Source organism: Photinus pyralis, unplaced genomic scaffold (assembly GCF_008802855.1).
Source record: "Photinus pyralis isolate 1611_PpyrPB1 unplaced genomic scaffold, Ppyr1.3 Ppyr1.4_LG1, whole genome shotgun sequence".
NCBI classification, from domain to species: domain Eukaryota; kingdom Metazoa; phylum Arthropoda; class Insecta; order Coleoptera; family Lampyridae; genus Photinus; species Photinus pyralis.
In genome coordinates, this window is record NW_022170249.1 from 47,918,088 (window position 1) to 47,937,852 (window position 19,765).

Here is a 19,765-nt window from a genome sequence, read left to right on the forward strand (position 1 = left end):
AATAATAAGGATTGAAGTGGCAACTCAACTTTTCATTTGTATTTAAATTTGGCCTTAATAGACCCAATATAATTTTTTTTGTTTTATTGTTCACCCCTAAAGTTTGAAGGTGTTCACATCCACAATGTTTTAACATTTTTAACAATTTGGATGCTGAAGTGTGTGTAATATTTTCCGTGACAATCCATTCCGATAAGTTTTCTGTCAATAACTCCAAGTTGAACCTTTTTGCAATTGTTGATGTGTCTACATCAGCACCTGCTCTATCTAGATCTACAGTAACTGAATCGGTTTCACTTGTAACGGATTCAAGGTGTGAATCATCAGAATATGAATATTGTAAATCGATTTGCGAGGCCATTTCACAATAGGTGCCCTTAGACGAAGAAGGGTTGTTTTCATTTATAGTAGTACGACACGATGTATTTATCTCGCTACCCGTAAATAAAACATTTTTATGCGATTGAATTACTGGACCATCGACTTCATCGTTTTTCTTTTGTTTGGTATAAATTTTGTTACCTGCATTTATATATGCCATAGCAAAATCTAGATTACGCTTGCGGTCCCTTCTTTGCTGTCGGTCACTTTTATCCATCGACATACTGAAATATTTATACAAAAATATAGGTACTTAGAAATGTGATGTAGACTGGCATGTACATCTCAAAATGAACAACAATGAAACAAATTTCTATTCAGTATATCAATTTACAGTATTTTACACCCCTGATTACGCCATTCATTAACTTTACCTAATTTATAAAAGTAGGTAACTTACCTGAGAAAGGAAAACGACGATAAAGAATATAAACAGGTAACTAATTTGCAAACTGCCAACGAACGTAAATATCAACGCGAACGCAAATAATAATCTAACAATCCGTTTTGTCAACAACCACAAAACGTGCAAATTAAAAAAAACACCACGCTACGCCATTAGAAAATAAGAATAACTACGCGACGCATGCTCAATGCGATGGCAAACAGCTGACTGTCTGGAGGATTAAAATAAATTCGGCGCGTAATTTGAACTTGAAGAAGTAAGAAGAAATGAAATGTAAAATTAGGGTAGAACTATATAAAAATAAATCTTTTCGCACTGTAAACAAGGGCACTATATATGTAAGGTAAATTGCTTTTTCCTTTTTGCAGTTACCAAGCATATTCTCAGTATATGCGTGACATTCTTTTATAAGGTTCCCAACTTTGCATATTCTATGCATTTGAATGACATGTGAAGCATATACGTAGAAAGTCGGGTACATTATTTCCACATACTATTTTGTGTTATGTGGGATATTCACCTTGAAAAGAATGCCACACCATCATACGTGAAACCCTATCGACTTCCTCAGTCTCAGAAATCTGAGATTGAACGTGAAGTGAATAATCTCTTAAAATCAGGTATTATTGAACCCACCAACTCAGCTTGGTCGGCACCATTGCTAATAGTACCCAAAAAAGTTGATAACGAAGGAAATCGTAAATGGAGAATTGTAGTAGATTATAGGTTGCTTAACAAAAAAATTACGGACGACAAATTTCCCCTCCCTAATATCAATGACATTTTAGATTCGCTCGGGGGAGCTGTATATTTTTCGCATTTGGACTTATCACAAGGTTATTACCAGGTAGAATTAGATACACGAAGTAGACATTTAACAGCTTTTACTACAGGTACGGGTCAATACCAGATGACTAGATTACCCATGGGACTAAAAGTCAGTCCTAGTGCATTTTCGAGGGCAATGACAATTGGCATGTCAGGTTTAAATTATCAAAATTGTTTCATTTATTTAGACGATCTCATAGTATTCGGTCATAATTTACAAGACCATAACAAGAACTTAATCAAGGTGTTGGACAGATTACGAAAAATTAACCTTAAACTAAATTCTAAAAAATGTAATTTTTTACGTAAGGAAATTTTATACTTAGGACATTCCATTTCTGCGGACGGAGTATCTCCGGATCCAGGAAAAATTAAAGCAGTTCAAGAATTTCCTGTTCCTCAAGACGCCGATTCAACAAAAAGATTCATTGCTTTTGCAAATTACTATCGAGCATTTATAAAAAATTTTGCAGAAATTGCATATCCTTTGAACAAACTAACTAGAAAAAATGTAACTTTTAATTGGACAGAGGAGTGTCAATTAGCATTTGATACGTTAAAAACAAGATTAGCAAATCCTCCTGTTCTACAGTATCCAAATTTTGATAGTAATAACAAATTTATTTTAAAGGCGGACGCTTCAGGTTTTGCACTCGGAGCTGTGCTTTGCAACGGCGATGAGAGACCAGTTGCGTATGCCAGTCGTACATTGAATAAAGCCGAAACTAACTATTGTACAATAGAAAAAGAGCTTTTAGGAATTGTTTGGGCAGTAAAACACTTTAGACCATACTTGTACGGTAGAAAATTTGAAATACAAACCGACCACCGACCTTTAATTTATTTGTTCGGAATGACAAATCCATCCAGTAGACTTACCAAATTTAGATTAGTTCTAGAAGAATACGATTTCACTGTAGTGTTTGTTAAAGGGAAGTCAAACGTAGTTGCTGATGCTTTATCGCGAATCGAGATTTCAAACAACGACTTACTTAAACTATCTGCGGATAATGAAAATGTGATTAATGTTTTAACGCGATCACGAAGTAAAAATGCCAAAGAAATTCGTGAACCCAATATAACCGCAACGGACAACGAAATTAGGCCTGATCACCCTGGTATCGTTGAGCTGTTGAAACAACCACAAAATTCTATCCAACTGAAACCCATCAACGAAAAAACATTTCAAAAGTTATGTGACAAGGAAAAACATTTACAGTTTATTAATGGCATAATATATGATTCAAAGTTGCAACTTATTTATCTTAATTGGAATGCATCTTGTTCAACGTCGGATCTTCGAGCGTCGTTGAAAGATCTCCAACAAATATGTAAACAATTGAACATTAAAGAGTTAGTAATAATAAAACAAGAAGGTACCTTAAACTTAACATTTATAAAAGAAATTGCCAAATGTTCAGAAATGTTGAAAAATGCTAGCATAAGAATATCGATATTAAGAAATACCCAGTCCATAACCGACTTACCAACGAGACAAATTATTTTGAACGATTTTCATTTACTCCCAACCGGAGGCCACTCAGGTGTGAATAGGATGTACGCCAACATTAAAAAGTATTATTATTGGAATAAATTGCACGAGGACATTGTAAATTTTGTTAAACGATGTGATGATTGTCAGCGTTATAAACATTCGAAACATCACCTAGAACCAATGACAATAACCTCAACCGCAACAACAGCGTTTCAGAAAGTAGTCTTAGATTTAGTAGGCCCAATTGAAATGGATGTAAATAACAACAAATATATCTTAACAATTCAGTGTGATCTTTCGAAGTTCATAGAGGCTTATCCTTTACATAATAAAGAAGCTGTAACTGTAGCTACATCATTTGTTAATAATTTTATTTTACGATACGGAATTCCAGAAGAAATTTTAACGGATCAAGGTACGGAATTTATGTCAACACTTTTTTCGGAAACTTGCAAAATGTTAAATATCAATCACTTGAAATCAACAGCTTATTGCCATCAAACTTTAGGTAGTCTCGAAAATTCACACAAACATTTAGGGGCGTATTTGCGTATTCAAACTGCAAAGTATAACAATGCTTGGTCTAGCTGGCTTCCTTTCTGGTGTTTTATGTATAATACAAGCGAACACAGTTCGACAAAATACACTCCATACGAATTAGTTTTTGGAAAGTTACCAAAATTACCAACGAATGTTACGAATGATAAAGTTGAACCGTTATATTCATTTGACAATTATCCACTGGAGTTAAAATTTAGGCTACAGCAAGCAAATGCTGATGCTAGAAAAAATTTAATTAAGACAAAAATTGAACGAAAATGTGTATATGATCAAAAATGTACTCCATTAGTTAAGTATAATGTAGGAGACTTAGTTTTAGTAAAAAACGATTCTAGAGCGACGAAAATGGACGAACTTTTTAAAGGACCATATCGAGTAGTAGAAGAAAAAGCGCCAAATTTAGTGCTTAGTGTAAATAATAAACTGACAGAAGTGCATAAAAATAGAGTGAAACCATACTTTACTGAAAAACAGGAAAAGGAAATGTAAAACGATAGCTTAAGTAAAGGGTGTGGCATTTTTAACGCACATTTTAAATTTGCCGCCATTTTTGAACTACCGAATGTAAACTCACCAAATTTGGCAACTGTCAAGTTTGATGTTTGACATTCATAAAAATGTCGCGCTACACCTCGCAAGAACGTTTGTTGATTCTTAAAACCTATTATGCAAATGGGTCTAATTCCACGGTGACGGTTCGAAAGTTACGTAATCATTTTGGTGTTCATAACCGGCCATATCGCAGTACAGTAGACAGATTAATCAAAAAATTTGAGCGCACTTATTCACTGAAGGACGATAGAGACCATCGCCATGTTCGACCACGTCGAAACAACCAAAATATCGCTGCTGTGAATGAGAGTGTGCAAGAAAACCCAAACATGTCAATTCGCCATCGATCTCAGCAATTAAACCTTTCAACAAGAACTCTGGGTCGAATTATGCATGTTGATCTTCACCTTCGAGCTTACAAAATTCAGCTGACTCAAGAATTGCACGAAAATGACCATACGCAGCGCAGAAATTTTGTTAATTGGATGTTGGAACGTGATGCTGATTTTCACAAAAAAATCATCTTTAGTGATGAGGCGCATTTGCACCTCGATGGGTATGTTAACCGTCAAAATTGTCGAATTTGGGGTACTGAAAATCCACATGCGATTCATGAAAAACCCATGCATCCACAAAAAGTCACTGTTTGGTGTGGATTTTGTTCTGGAGGGGTCATTGGCCCGTATTTTTTTGAAAATGATGCTGGTGTTGCCGTTACCATCAATGGAAACAATTACCGTAACATGTTGACAACTTTTTTTTGGCAAAAACTTGAAGATATGGATGTGCCCAACCTATGGTTTCAACAAGATGGGGCCACATGCCACACGGCACGTGAAACCATGCAGTTATTGCGTGGAAATCGCATAATTTCTCGTTTCAGCGATGTTAACTGGCCTCCAAGATCTTGCGATCTAACCCCATTGGATTTCTTTCTTTGAGGTTTTCTTAAAAGCAAGGTTTATGTGAACAATCCTGAAACCATCGATGCATTGAAGGACGAAATTCGTCGCTGTATTGAGGAGATTGATCCAGAATTATGCGAAAATGTTATGGAAAATTTCAATAAAAGAATGCGGTCTTGCCACCAAGCCAGAGGTGGCCATTTAAATGATGTTATATTCCATACGTAATGTCATGAACACAACTTCAAATTCCAATAAAAATATTTCAATTTCGTAATTATTTAATGTGTTTAATTTCGAATTTAAAATGTGCGTTAAAAATGCCACACCCTTTACTTATGGTTTAAGTTTAATTATGAAATGCTAGAATTATAAAACGCTTATTATGTACATATAATGCTAGGTAAATGTTATTAGACTAAGGAATTTATTTTAGGACGTTATTTAAATTTCAACTATAATGTAGATCTAGGTTAACATTTCAAATTCAAAAGAGGAAAAAAAATTTCTGTCCGAGACAAAAATTTTTTTTTCCCGCCCAGGGGAGATGTGGTAAATAGACAATAATGCATAGGTTAACAAACCTCTAACTTGCATTTTATACTACAATTACACAATAAAACGGAAGTGTACTTTTCTGTAATTGTTAACAAGTTAGCATTAGGAGTATGTATTAGAATGTCATAAGGTAACGACCGTAAGCGTAAGCGGCGTTTATTGAACGTTAATTAAATACATTTAGTTTAGGAGATGTGACTTTTATTGTTGGGTATCTCCCAACATCACAGGTTAAGCTCCCTACGTAGAGGGGTGAAGACTGGGGTTCGTGATTTGTATTCCAAAAGTTGTCCCCCTCGAATACAAAATTGACGTGTTCGAGGATTTTTCGAAATTTCTAAATTTAATACCCCAAAAGCCCTCTGTATACTTCTCGTTGGGCCACTCTCAGAGCATTGCATTTTGTGGGTTGGAGGTTGGAGGACCTATTGAGCCAAGACAACAAAATGCCAGAGTATGATCTCCATACATTGCTAACAACTGTCGCTTATGGCTCGCTTATATTAAACTACTGTAACGAACGCACTATTCTAAATGAATATATGAGGAATAAATTAGTAGACATCATAGGCAGACACAGTTATGATTATATTATGAAATAGTGAGTTGAGTTTTAAGTTGTCAATGAAATTCTCATATATTACTAACTAGTAAAATTTTTACAGGTCAGCACATCGAGAAAGTAAAAAAACGTTTCTATTGAGTAACAAATAAAAACCCTTTTCTCCACATTTATTTTTATAAAAATATGTGATCTATATTCGTCTGTCAGCCGTCTGTCTCTAGTCTAAATAGCCAATTTAGAAGGTGGTTTTTATTATTCATTCGGTCATGTATTGTAGTTGAGTACAGACGTATTGGTGCGCGCTCGCGCTATTCATTAAATTAAAGAAGTGTTATCAACAACTCAATACAACGGTTGATATCTGTTATCTTACTGCATACATACGTTAAGAACCGTTGTCTCAGTGATTCGGTCGAATTATCTTTCTTTTAGGAAACATGCCACCTAAAAAGACACCACAAACGCATTTGGATGATAATGAAGCACCTGATATTCAAAAGATAATTGAGCAGGCGCTTACTTCGCCTCATATCATTACTACAATAACAAATATCGTCAAAAGCGAAATAAGCACCGTCGTTGGAGCCTTACACAGAAAAAACGCTTTGATGTAGTTAATAACAATACTTTGATTGATCATGTTTTCATTTGGCCAATAAACGATACATTTTGTTCAATGAAGCATGTTTGGAACGATAGACGGCAAAAAATTGATATTATTACAAGCATTATATTGAGCCCATTTTACAAAACTATTAAGTTAAAAAAAATTATTATAGTGTAAATGGTTCTATATAATTAATACCAATGACAAGGTGTACTTCCTTCAAGACATTAGAATTTATTGCACTAAATAATTAACTAATCACTGGAAAATTTATAATATTTGGATAAATACAAATTTTATTTATATTAACACTTATAAATGCTTAACCAAATATCTAAAACAAATGAAAAAATAATAGTGTTTGCTTCTTTTAATGTTGGTAATTTTCATTCCAATGAAAACTAAATTAGAATGAATAATAAGTGCTTTAGATTAAATACCATCTCTTCTACTTCACACATTTGCAATGTAAGCTAATTAAACGTGAACCGTGCACTTGTGAATTGTGATCGCCATCGACGCCATTACAATTATTTTGCCGTTTTGCGAGTTTTGCGTATGTAAGTGCCATAATCCACAATGAATAAAGAAAACATAAACCAATTAATGGTTTTGCAGATACCGGATGATCTAACACTTACGGTAAGTTAATCTTAAACATATCTTAAGTATTGCGTCATGTGTTGCATTTCGGTTGCAATTAAATAATTTTCTTACTATCATTAGTTTAGAGAAAAAAATCTTTACATTGCAATTGATATTGTCAGTATAAACCCCTAAACTTGAAAGTTCACTTGGAGACCAGCAAAATGTGCTAACTGTTTATCCATGTTATCTGTTCGTACTCATCTGCTATGCCCTATGCGACGCATTAATTTTTTGTGCTGTCAACACCTTAATTATTGTCAAACAGATCATTTTTATTTATATTTTTATCCACTTAACACATTTCAGTCGGTGTTGATGCAACATAAGAATAGATGAGCCGATAACCCAGCAACAAAAATTCCGTTGTTCCGTTAACCCTTTTAATTTTTATAAATAGGTATTGCATTCATCTACAAGAAATGCAAATTGCAAAACCAAGTTTTTATCAATCTTTTACAATTCGTGCACAAATAATAAATATGACAAAATCCCTATTATTGTTTTAGGATGTGCATATTCCAGATGGTAGCCCTAGCCCTTGTACTTCATCAAGTACAATAAGTGTTGCTAATAGTGCTGAGGGGTCAGCAAGTTCTAATTTCAGCAACATTTCGGAAGAATTTGTAATAGTGCCCACGGAAAACAGATCAATTTCATTTTATGGAGCGGAAAACATATGGACGCAAGATTATGAGAAGCAGTTTCCAGAGTTCGACCTTAAAACACTTTTACATGTAGTACCACATGGTGGGAAAATTCTCAGTTTTTATTCCGAAAATAAGCGATTGACAGAGTCGTTGAGGAACAAATTGGTCGACTTAATTATAACTCACGTCTATTCATATATTTTAAAACAGTAAGTGCTTTTGGATTTAGATAACCTGAAATATACGTAGTGTTTGCTGTTGTATCATTGTATGTTTTTTGGATCACTCTAATATAGATATTTTTAGCCGGTTGACACATGCCCAATATAACATCTTATGCTCTAAAATTATCGGCCTTTTCCCCAACGAGAGCCCGCAAACCTATTATTATTCAGGGAAACGAATAAATAATTTGGCAGTTCCAGCAAAAGGCAAGTTGGTTAACAAAGCCCATAATATTTTACATCAAAGTCCTGACAAGGTGTATGTCAGAAAAAGGAAAATTCCCCACAACGAATTTGAAGTTTTAAAAAAGAGGACCATTAACAAAGGTATAGGTTTATCAACATTGGGTAACTAAAACAAAACTAAATACATTTTAGAAGAAAGTGATGCCGTCACATGGCTCAAACACCATAGGGAACCGTGGGATGAAGTCCTTCAGTACTGGAAGTCGACATTTAAATTAAGACAGGAGGCGGACCACGTCAAAGTGTCTGACTTATTGGTTTCTTGGCCTATCTTATCCGACCCTAGAGGCACTTCTTTGGTATGTTTATAAAATATTTTTAATAATAATTATTTTTGTCGTATTAAAATTGAAAATATTTTTGTTTATTGTGGTAAAATGTAAAGTTTCATTCTTTGTTTTTTTTAATGGTTAATATCAAAACTCTATTGTGGCTGTAAAATCTATTAAATGAACAAAAATCCTAAACTAAATTATCTGTCTTCATTTGCAGATTGATTCTGACTTTTCAACTTTGTATCCACACATTGAGCTGTCAATTTTACAGAATTGGGACTTATTTTTTGAAAAAATTTTAGCTCTAAGAAAAAAGGAAATTGATGAGACTAGAGACCCGCTTCTACAGGATATAATTGAAAGACTCAAATCAAAAGAAACTCTTACAGCGGGTATGATTAATAAGTTTTGTTTAAATACATTTTTTTGTTAATAAAATGTTATATTTTAGACTCCATAGTAGCATTACAAATTGTTTCGCTTCCACACATATTTCCACCAAAGGGGCGTTCTAGATCGGGTAAAGAGCACTGGAAGTACACTACTAACGAATCTGTGGAAGGCATCATCGTTCATGCTACCGTAAGTCGCAACATTTAAGATTAACTAATAAAAAATCTATTAGAAGATAAATTAAAAAACTATATTATACTAATAAATACAATGCGATCAGAAATGAGTTGCTGTCGAGTCACATTTGGAATTTTTGTTTACATGGGAAATCGTACTTACTTAACTTGAACTTCCAGAGGCAACTCGACAGCAACTCATTTCTGATCGCCCGTTCGTGTAAATTAATTATAGTTTTGAAAAGCCATTCAAATGAAATTTAATTAGGTATACTAACTTTGATAGCATACAATGTGAATCTTCTAATGCATTATTTTTCCCCGTGTTTCTTTAAGAGAGTAGTTTAACCATTTTTGTTGTAGACACCTGGCGATATAGAGAGAAAAGTGCAAACTCAACTGGAGAAAGCAGCTAGCCGAAAAATACATAAGGAAGTACAACCATATTTAATAGTAGAGGGTCCACAGCTCAGCGACATAAGAAATACGTACGTTGTTATTGATAAGATCCATTTTCATGCCGAAAGCACTCTCAAAGGGTTTGATATTTTATTTAAAAGTTTTTTCGCCTTAAATATTAACTATCCAGTCCAAAGCGAACATATATGGTATGCTATTCAGAGCATTTTTTTCAATATTCCTGTTCCGGATAATAAAATTACAGGAAACATTACAGACCTTATAAAAATTCATTTAAATGATTAAAACGCTTTGGATAAGTTCTTAAAATGTAGTAATATTACTAGAAGTGTAAGAATTGTACCTACCTATAGTGACATATAATGAGTGTATGAGAGAATAACTTCTTTAATGAAATAGTTATCTGTCATCGTATGCATAGGCAAGCCCCTTAAAAGTTTTTTTTAAATTGTACATATAAACGAATATTATGTGAGTGGGTATATTTGCACATCAACATAGAGCTCCGTTATTAATTTTGCACTATGATTTGTTCAATTTGTAGTAAAGATTTCAGCAACAGCGATCTAAAAAAATTCATAATCCATTTAGAATATGCTCATTCCATGAGATATAATTATGACTGTCCAATTTGTAGAAGATCTTTCAGCAGGCGCGATAATTTTAAAAATCACCTTAGAACACAACATAATAATTCAACTACAACTGACACTTTCTTAAAAAATGATTCAAATATTCCAACACAGGACGAAATGCAGATTTCGAGTGAGTCCAATAATGAAATAAGCGAAGAACCTATTTTTGTTTTTGATGCAGATGCAAAGGCTAAAGAGTTTGAAAATATTGTAAAGGAAAGTGTTTTACATCTTATTGCCACCCTGCATAATGAGATATCTATACCTCGTTCATTTATACAAAAAATTATAGATCTAATCAGCAAATTCTTAAATGCCGGATTCTTAAGTATTTTAAAAGAGTTCATGCTCCCTTCAGACTGTCACACAAACATACAAAAAGCTAAAGACTTGATTGATTTTCTAGCAGTATGCTTTGAGCCGTTAGATACTGAATACAAAAGACTACAGTTCTTTTATCGCAGTAAAAAGTATATAGAACCTCAATTAAAAATAATTGGTTCCTCTTGGGACGTATCTAATAAAAATAATAAAACATCTATGATACTTAAAAACAGAACGTGCACTTTTATTCCAGTATCAGAAACCTTAAATAAGTTTTTGGCCCTGCCGGGAACTTTAAAGTACATTTCTGAATATATGACACAATCATATGCCTCAAAAAACTCTGATAATAGTATTTATAATAACTTGTTGAACGGTAGTTTGTGGGAAGAGGTATTACAAAATAGTCAAGGGAAAGCATTTATTCCATTAATATTGTATTTTGATGATTTTGAAACTTCAAATCCCCTTGGCAGTCATGCTGGTGTGTACAAGGTTGGTGTAGTCTACTTTAGTATAGCTGCACTACCACCGCAGTACATAAGTAGATTAGAAAATATTTTTCCTTGTTTAATATTCCACAGTTCTGAGAGAACAGAATTCGGCAATGAAGCTATTTTTAATTGTCTATTAGAAGACCTTAAAAGTTTAGAATCTAACGGTATTATAGTAAACAACTTGAGACTGTATTTCAATGTTATTTTATTGGTGGGTGATAATTTAGGTGTAAATTCTGTGTTAGGATTTGTTGAGAGTTTTTCTGCTATTTCTGTAGGTTCTGAATAACGTCAAAAACTGTCACACAATATCAATCAGACCTGGATCTCTCAAATAATCGCTTAAGATTTATGTATGACCAACATGTTAAAAATAAAGAGTATGGTGTAAAAGAATATTGTATTTGGAACGGGCTAAATTACTTTCATGTTTATAATAATCAGTCCTTAGATATTATGCACGATTTGTATGAGGGTATACATAGGTATGATATGGCTCAAATATTAAAGGTTTTATTACAGTCAGAAGTATTTACTCTCGAAACGTTAAATTCGAGGGTTAAATATTTTAAATATGAATTTTGTGAAAAAAATCACCCTCCTGTTATTAAGAAGGAGCACATTGAGAAAGGTATGTTAATTTTATCTTCTTCAGAAATGGAGACTTGTCAAAAATTTTAGGTATTTCGTTGGCGATCTTGTGCCAATTAATAATAACGCGTGGTTGGTTTATTTGCAATTATTAAAAATAACCGAAATTTTGTCTCAGACTAAAATATCTTCTTCTTGTATAACATTATTGGACACTCTAATACCTAAATATTTAAGTGAATTAAAAAAAGTGTTTCCCCATATCACATTAAAACCCAAACATCATTTGTTACTTCATTATACAATGGTTTTAAGGAAAATTGGGCCAGTTTCTAAAATTTCTTGTGAACGTTTTGAGGCAAAACACAGGGAGCTGAAAAAAATTGCAAACAACGTGAGCACTCGAAAAAATATTCCTTTAACGCTCGCTAAAAAATGTCAAATGCAATTTGTAGCAAGGTGCCTGTCTATGCAAAGGGCTTTAGATGATCGAATATCTATGAGTAGACCAAACTTTGATACGTTAAATGTTGAAACTTACACATTTTCAGATGACGTAAATTTAAATTTTTATAAAAATAACTTTTACCAAGTGAATTGGTATGAAAAAAACGGAATTCGCTTTGTTATAGATGACGTTGTTTTGTGCAGTATTAATATCCAAATATATTGTATTATCAAACATATTTTAGTACAGCATAACGATTCAAGTATAGATAATGTAAATTGTCGTCCGACAATAATTCACTATCTACAAGAATTAAAGTTAGTTAAGGAAATAACTGTTCTTTGAAAATGTTCTGTGAATTTCTTGTTAAAGAAAGCAAACTCAATGGGCTATTTAGTTTAAATTGGAGACTTATTACCTATTTGTTCCTAAACTTAGACTCACTTTTTTATTTTTAATATTTGGTAGATAGTAGTACAATAATGTAAGGATTCATATATAGATATATAGAACATTCAGTCCTGTGATGTATCACTGTAACGTTTCTGATACATCACAGGGCTGATTGCTTTGTTTTTGTAGTATGATCTGATACTAGAGCTGTGTTGTTTCTTTGTTGACATATTTTTATTTTGTTTAATGTAATAAAAAATGGGCGAGTTTATATACTATTGGTTTATTATTGCAAAAATCCTCTTATTTAATCAGTGCCTGGTGCCTTTAAAGATAAAATGGATTTAAAAATAATATTCAATCAATAAATGCTCCTACATTTAAATAATAGAACCATTTCATTAAAAGAAAAGTTCCATACAATTAAATCAAGTGCAGGTTGGAGTTGTTTAAATAGAATCCTTCTTTTGACTTATCTGAGAGTAATATTTATCCAAAGAAATTTACATTTATTTTAAAAAAAAGTCTACATTAATGTAGGTATACAACTAATCTTCGCAAGAATATGCATATTCAAGTGAATTAAGAGCTTTCATTGAATTTAATATAGCAATTTTTAAAAACCAATGGATTCTAATTATAATTTAGTTTATACCAATAATAACTTACGTCTGAACTGATATTTTATTTTAAAGATTCAATAGAATCATAATTTAATTCAATGGGTTTTATTGTTTCAACGAATATTACGTAGCTATGCACACATAAAAGTAAGGCAATTATTAATTGAACCATAGGTGTTATTCAGGTATTGCAAATACAGTACACCATTGCCTCAATGATTATCCCATTCAGATTATCAAAGCGTTTTTTCTGTGTACGTGAACGCGTTATCAAACTGGAAGAAAAAGTCAGTGAAAGTGATGAAAAATACGATAAGTTGGAGCAATATACTAGGAGAAATAGTCTGCGTGTGTACGGAATTCCCGAAAATCCTAATGAATTGGTCGAAAATACACTGGTCGAGTTTTTTAAAGAAAAATTGCAAGTTCGTTTGGATCCATGGGCAATCGACAGGTGTCATCGAATAAAAAGTGGAGCTCCAAACAAACCTAGGCCAATAATTATCAAATTTTCGACGTATAATGCTCGAAATTTAGTCTACAAAAATAAAGCGAAGTTAAAAAGTTCCAACTTCTTCATTACTGAGGATTTAACAAACTTACGTTTTAAATTATTAATTCAAGCTAAACAAAAATTTGGTGCAAAAAACGTTTGGACTGCCGATGGGGTCGTTTGTGTTAAAAAGGATGATAAGATTTACAGATGTGTCAACCAAAAAGCTTTAATCGATATATAACACTGTATTTTTACAACTTAGTGGAGCTGCGTATCAATCAACAACAATGAAAACTTATTGTGCGCTACAGAAGTACGGACTCGATAAACACCAATCCTTTTTTGCAGTTGGTATCAAGTGGAATTTTCTTTAAGTTAATCGTGCATAATACACTTTGATTTCAATTGAGTATAGTCATATATATTTGTGTTACTTTCCCTATCAAGACTTTGTAAACAACAACTAAATATTCTAGAAACATACTTCTTATTTTTGTTTACTTTATATTGAAGAGTTCATTTTAATTTGATCAGATTCTAATAAAAATAGTTAATTCAATCGGAATCTTACAGCTGTGTAAATTCTGCCACCTTGTGTACTTTTGTTTTTGTATTTGAATTGTAATCTATGTAATAATGGTAATGGGAACCCTTGATTGAACACATTGCGATAATTAATAAATAAATAATATAGTAATTAATTATATTTATGTATTTCAGTAATTTCGCGCCGTTATCATGAAGTTGGAATCACTCTGTTTTGTTCATTTAAACGCTCGTTCATTGCTACCAGTATTTAATGATTTTGTACAATTTGTTGTAGAATATGATATCGACATAATTGCTGTAACAGAAAGCTGGTTAAGCGCCAGTACACCTGACGCAGATCTACATATCACAGGGTATAATTTTTTTAGAATAGATCGACTTACTAGAGGAGGTGGTATTATTCTCTACACTAAACGAATATTCAATGTAACCTTATTACGGACTGGTATTTATGAATGTATTGAACAATTGTGGGTAAGTTTTACTGTAAATAATCAACAATTTATTGTTGGTGCAGTGTATCGTCCACCTAACTCACCGGGCCTTGATTTCATAGATAATTTAGAAGATACTCTAATAGATTTTTCTGTGTCCACTAACAAACTCCTTTGCTTAGGAGATTTTAATATAGATCTGTTAAATAGCAGTAATACGCTAAGTACGAAGTTGCTGGCCATGTTACAGTCACTTAATATGACACAAGTAATAAAAACGCCTACGCGTGTTGCTAAGAATTCATCAACACTTTTGGACCTGATCATCACAACGCTTGATATAAAAATATTGAGGACAAGCGTGCTGGATAACATATGTTTTTCAGACCATTTCCCGGTTTTTTGTGCTGTACACTCTCCTCCATATAAGATAAATCCTGTATATAAAATGTATAGAAGCTTCATCAATTTTAACTATGAAGCATTTGATAAGGATCTTAAATAGGTGCGTGAAGTTAGCACGACATTGGAAGCACAAACAATTTTTTTTGTGCCAATCGTTTGTGCTTTGTTTGTGCGTGATTGTGCACGAAAAAGTTTTTTGGCACGTCCCACCATTTTTTAGATATGAGGTACCGTGTTTCCGTGCCAACTTCACGCCATTTTGGAAGCACAAACGAACTTAATTATGTCAATCGTTTGTGCCTTGTTTGTGCTTGACTGTGCACACAAAAGTTTTTTGGTACGTCTGCCCATTTTTTAGATATGGGGTACCGTATTTCCGTGCCAACTTCACGCCATTTTGGAAGCACAAACGAATTTTATTGTGTCAATCGTTTGTGCTTTGTTTGTGCTTGATTGTGCACTAAAAAGTTTTTTGGCACGTCTGCTCATTTTTTAGATATGGGGTACCGTGTTTCCGTGCCAACTTCACGCCACTTTGGAAGCACAAACAAATTTTATTGTGTCAATCGTTTGTGCTTTGTTTGTGCACAAAAAAGTTTTTTGGCACGTCTGCCCATTTTTTAGATATGGGGTTCCGTGTTTCCGTGCCAACTTCATGCCGTTTTGGAAGCACAAACGAATTTTAATGTGTCAATCGTTTGGACTTTGTTTGTGCTTGATTGTGCACGAAAAAATTTTTTGGCACGTCCCACCATCTTTCAGATATGATGTACCGTGTTCCCGAACCAACTTTACGCCATTTTGGAAGCACAAACGAATTCTATTGTGTCAATTGTTTGTGCCTTGTTTGTACTTGATTGTGCACAAAAAAGTTTTTTGGCACGTCTACCCATTTTTTAGATATTGGGTACCGTGTTTCCGTGCCAACTTTACGCCATTTTGGAAGCACAAAACGAATTTGTTTGTGTCAATCATTTGTGCAGGAATAAATTTTTTGGCACGCATCACTATTTTTCAATTCTATTATGAGTTTTAGGATCACATTTTGTTTCTTAAAATACAAACCGTAATTCAAAAATAACAGTACTGCTCATTTAGCGAATATAGTTTCCAAAGGAATATGTGACGAAATGGTTTATCGTAAAAACCTTTACAAGAATTAAAAGTAAAGATGTTTAAAAAAACAATATAAAATGATAAAACAAAATTATTACAGCAAAGAAATACATTTCCTCATTTACAGCTTAAATTAATTCTTTTAGGTTAACGAATTTTTGGTAACATAATAGATAATAAACATCAACTACATATCACTTCCATATTTAGGGAAACTTTCAGAACAAATTGCAAAAATTATACAGAAAACAAAAACAAATAAAATAGCATACAAAACTAACTTAAATACATTTAAATTTCTTTTCAATGCTAAAGATAAAACAGATAATTTTTTAAAATCGGGTATATATAAATTAAATTGTAGCTCTTGTAATGCAGTATACAGGGTGTCCAAAAAAAGGGACAGGCAAATAGCGACGTTATGGCTCATATTTTTAAATAAGTAGTATAACGTAGTTGTATATGATCTTATTATGTCTACAATTTGAGTAATAAAAAATTTTACTCGCACTTCCGGTTTAACCGGAAATGGCACCTACTTTCGATTTTCAAATGAAAGGTATATGGTTTCTATTCTAAAATTGAATTATCTATTCATTCTGAATACAGCGATGTCAAATTTTCTTTATTTTACACAACGAATAACCGATTAGTCGTAAAAGAAAAATTACGCGTTAGTAGGCGATTTTGAGAATTTGAATTTTAATTCTGTAGTTATCCTTGACTGAAAATTACATTATCCGTCAAGATGACATTTAAAGCTTGATTCACACTACTACACCGACTGGCGCCGACGGGATTGAATCAGATAATATTTCGATGATTCATCATTGTTTATGCATTTTCAAATGCAAGTGTTTATATTACTACGATTGACACCGGCTAGCATTTGTATTTAAATGTAATCTAATCCCATCTGGTCAGCGCCGGCCGGTGTTGTGTAAATGAGGCTTTATCAGGTAGTGTTGTCCTGTCATGGATAACTAGAATAATCATATTCAAACAATGTTCGTCCTACTTAAGTGCTATTTTTCATTTGCGATTAATTGCTTGTTTATTACATAAAATATTAAAAATTAGACATCGTTGTATTGAGAATGAATTGATAATTCAATTTTAAGATAGAAACCATATACCTTCCATTTGAAAATCGAAAGTAGGGGCCATTTCCGGTTAAACCGGAAGTACGGCTAAAATTATTTATTACTCAAATTATAGTCATATTAAAGCTATATCCAACCATGCTGTTGCTTATTAAAAAATATCAGCCATAGCGTCGCAATTTGCCTGTCCGTTTTTTTTGGACACCCTGTATATAGGACAAACAATAAAAAATTTTGATATTAGGTATAAAGAACACGTAAGTTGTTATAAACATCACAACATAAACCAATCTAACTATGCTAAACATTTAATTGAACATAAACATGTTATGACATCACAAAACAATATTAAATTTTTACATTTTTGTAATTATAAATCAAAATTGGATGTTCTTGAGGGATTTCAAATTCATAAATACAAAAAAAGACCTTGAAGTAAATGCTTTACCACATGTTGTATATTCATAACATTGCACTTATACAACAATTGATAATGATTGATTATGATTTTTAATCTGTGCCGCCTGACGCACGTGTTCTATCACGGGTTGTAGGGGTGTATATCATTTTCATTTTTGATGATTACCAATATACCAAAGATCACCTTACATATTTTCCAAATTTCAAGAAATCAAATATGCTTGTTTCAAAATTAAAATTTAATTTGCTTTGACAATGACAATGGAAATTGTCGAAACGCGTTAGCAATAAATACGTTTTCTAGTGTAGATTGAGTTTTATTACTTATTTATGAAGAATAATATGGACCTACACAAAGTAATTATCGACTCTATAAATATAACTTGATATTTCCTTTACGAGTTGCAGGCTTACATGGCATCTAAGCATAATTTAATACGACACGATAAAATAACGCCAAAACCGCTTTTTTCTTAGTATAGACATTATGATTTAGTTGACCGTTGACGTTTTGTAGTAACAAGAGCAATTAAAACAAACCTCATATACTCAGAATTTGAAAACATTCTCCTTCGTTTATAGGGTTGTTTTGCTTAATAAATGTAAACTATAAACATGAGTAACATGACAAATGTAATAATTTATAGGTAGTACATACTGGTATTGGTATGTTGTTGCAACAAGATTGTGCAGTAGGTTTAACTAATTCGAATGATAAAGACTTCTTTTATTTTAAAAAGTATAGACGTGTGTATTTTTATTTATTCATTATATATTACCTTGAAAAAATACTGATACAAGATAACGTGAATACATCATTGGAAATTATCGGTAAGTCAGTTTAATATACGAAGTTTGGCAAATTAACAAATATGAAGTATTTTTGTTGGCAAGTGCGATAGGAAAATTAACAATCAAAATGGGAAAGGTCTCAATGATTCGAGAGATTGAAGTGCATTTCCATTGCACTGTTGAGGCTACTGGCCGATCTTCCTGAAATTTGCAGGTTTGCTCCTGGAGGCCCTCGAGCGGCATTCATACAATAACACTATTTCCAGCTTTTTAGTAGACTAAATAATAAATAACTAAATAAGAAATAAATTAATTAAATAAGAGATAATCTGCGGAGTAACAGACAAACGACAAAGTGATCATAGTGTCTTTTTCTTTAAATAAGAAATGCATTAAAAATGCTTAATATTTTCTAATTTAGCCAACTTCCTAGTTCCAATAATAACAAACTTAGTGAGGAGTTGTATTGCATAAAAACATTTCTTATTATTAATATCCAGGGCGTGGTAGTTCGTAGGTACGAAAATTGAATTGTTTTGTAATCGTTTTCAACTTATTTTACGAAAACCAAACTTTGCACTCGAGTCCGTGAAGTAATATGTAGTACACTTTATTACTATTAAATCAAAACAGTATCGAATTTATTTTACTTTTCACTTATTATGAATGTTTGTTTTGTTGTTTGTGTAGTTTTTCTTGTAAGAAAACCCAAAGTTAGCAGCAATTAGGGATCAGCTATTACTTTTGCGTGTCACAGCTGTGATGTTCTAATTTTACAGCATAGGTACTTAAATTATTTTAATAATTCATTTTATAAATTAAAATGTTGCGCAAATAAAAAAAATATATTAGTAAAACATACGCATACAGTGTGGTAAGTTGACAGCGGGACATAGGGAAATATCATGAGAAAATACATTTTTGGCGATTCCTGCTCCCTATTTTAATATAAAGAAAAAATAAAAACGCCGTTGGAAATATAATGAAAATAGGCATTTAACAAGGGCATTTAATAATATTAAAAGGGTGTACCTAGGCCCTTCTTTAATGGC

General features: G+C 32.6%; 1 protein-coding gene across 1 annotated transcript; it reads left to right on the plus strand.

Annotated features, from left to right (window-relative positions):
- The first annotated feature begins 7,353 nt into the window (after positions 1-7,353).
- On the plus strand, positions 7,354-10,172 carry LOC116162026. Its single transcript, XM_031475546.1, has 7 exons — positions 7,354-7,500; positions 8,013-8,362; positions 8,460-8,704; positions 8,756-8,922; positions 9,116-9,290; positions 9,350-9,480; positions 9,831-10,172. The coding sequence occupies exons 1-7, from the start codon at positions 7,438-7,440 to the stop codon at positions 10,170-10,172; spliced, it is 1,473 nt and encodes a 490-aa protein (XP_031331406.1). The 5' UTR covers positions 7,354-7,437.
- The last annotated feature ends 9,593 nt before the right edge of the window (positions 10,173-19,765 follow it).

What these genes read in the sequence shown, in the direction of transcription:
- LOC116162026 (XM_031475546.1), top strand. Translation starts at nt 7,438, where the DNA reads ATGAATAAAGAAAACATAAACCAATTAATGGTTTTGCAGATACCGGAT. An exon ending in CGGATGATCTAACACTTACG is followed by an intron (nt 7,501 to 8,012) that starts GTAAGTTAATCT and finishes TTATTGTTTTAG; the next exon opens with GATGTGCATATTCCAGATGG. An exon ending in GCATCATCGTTCATGCTACC is followed by an intron (nt 9,481 to 9,830) that starts GTAAGTCGCAAC and finishes TTTTTGTTGTAG; the next exon opens with ACACCTGGCGATATAGAGAG.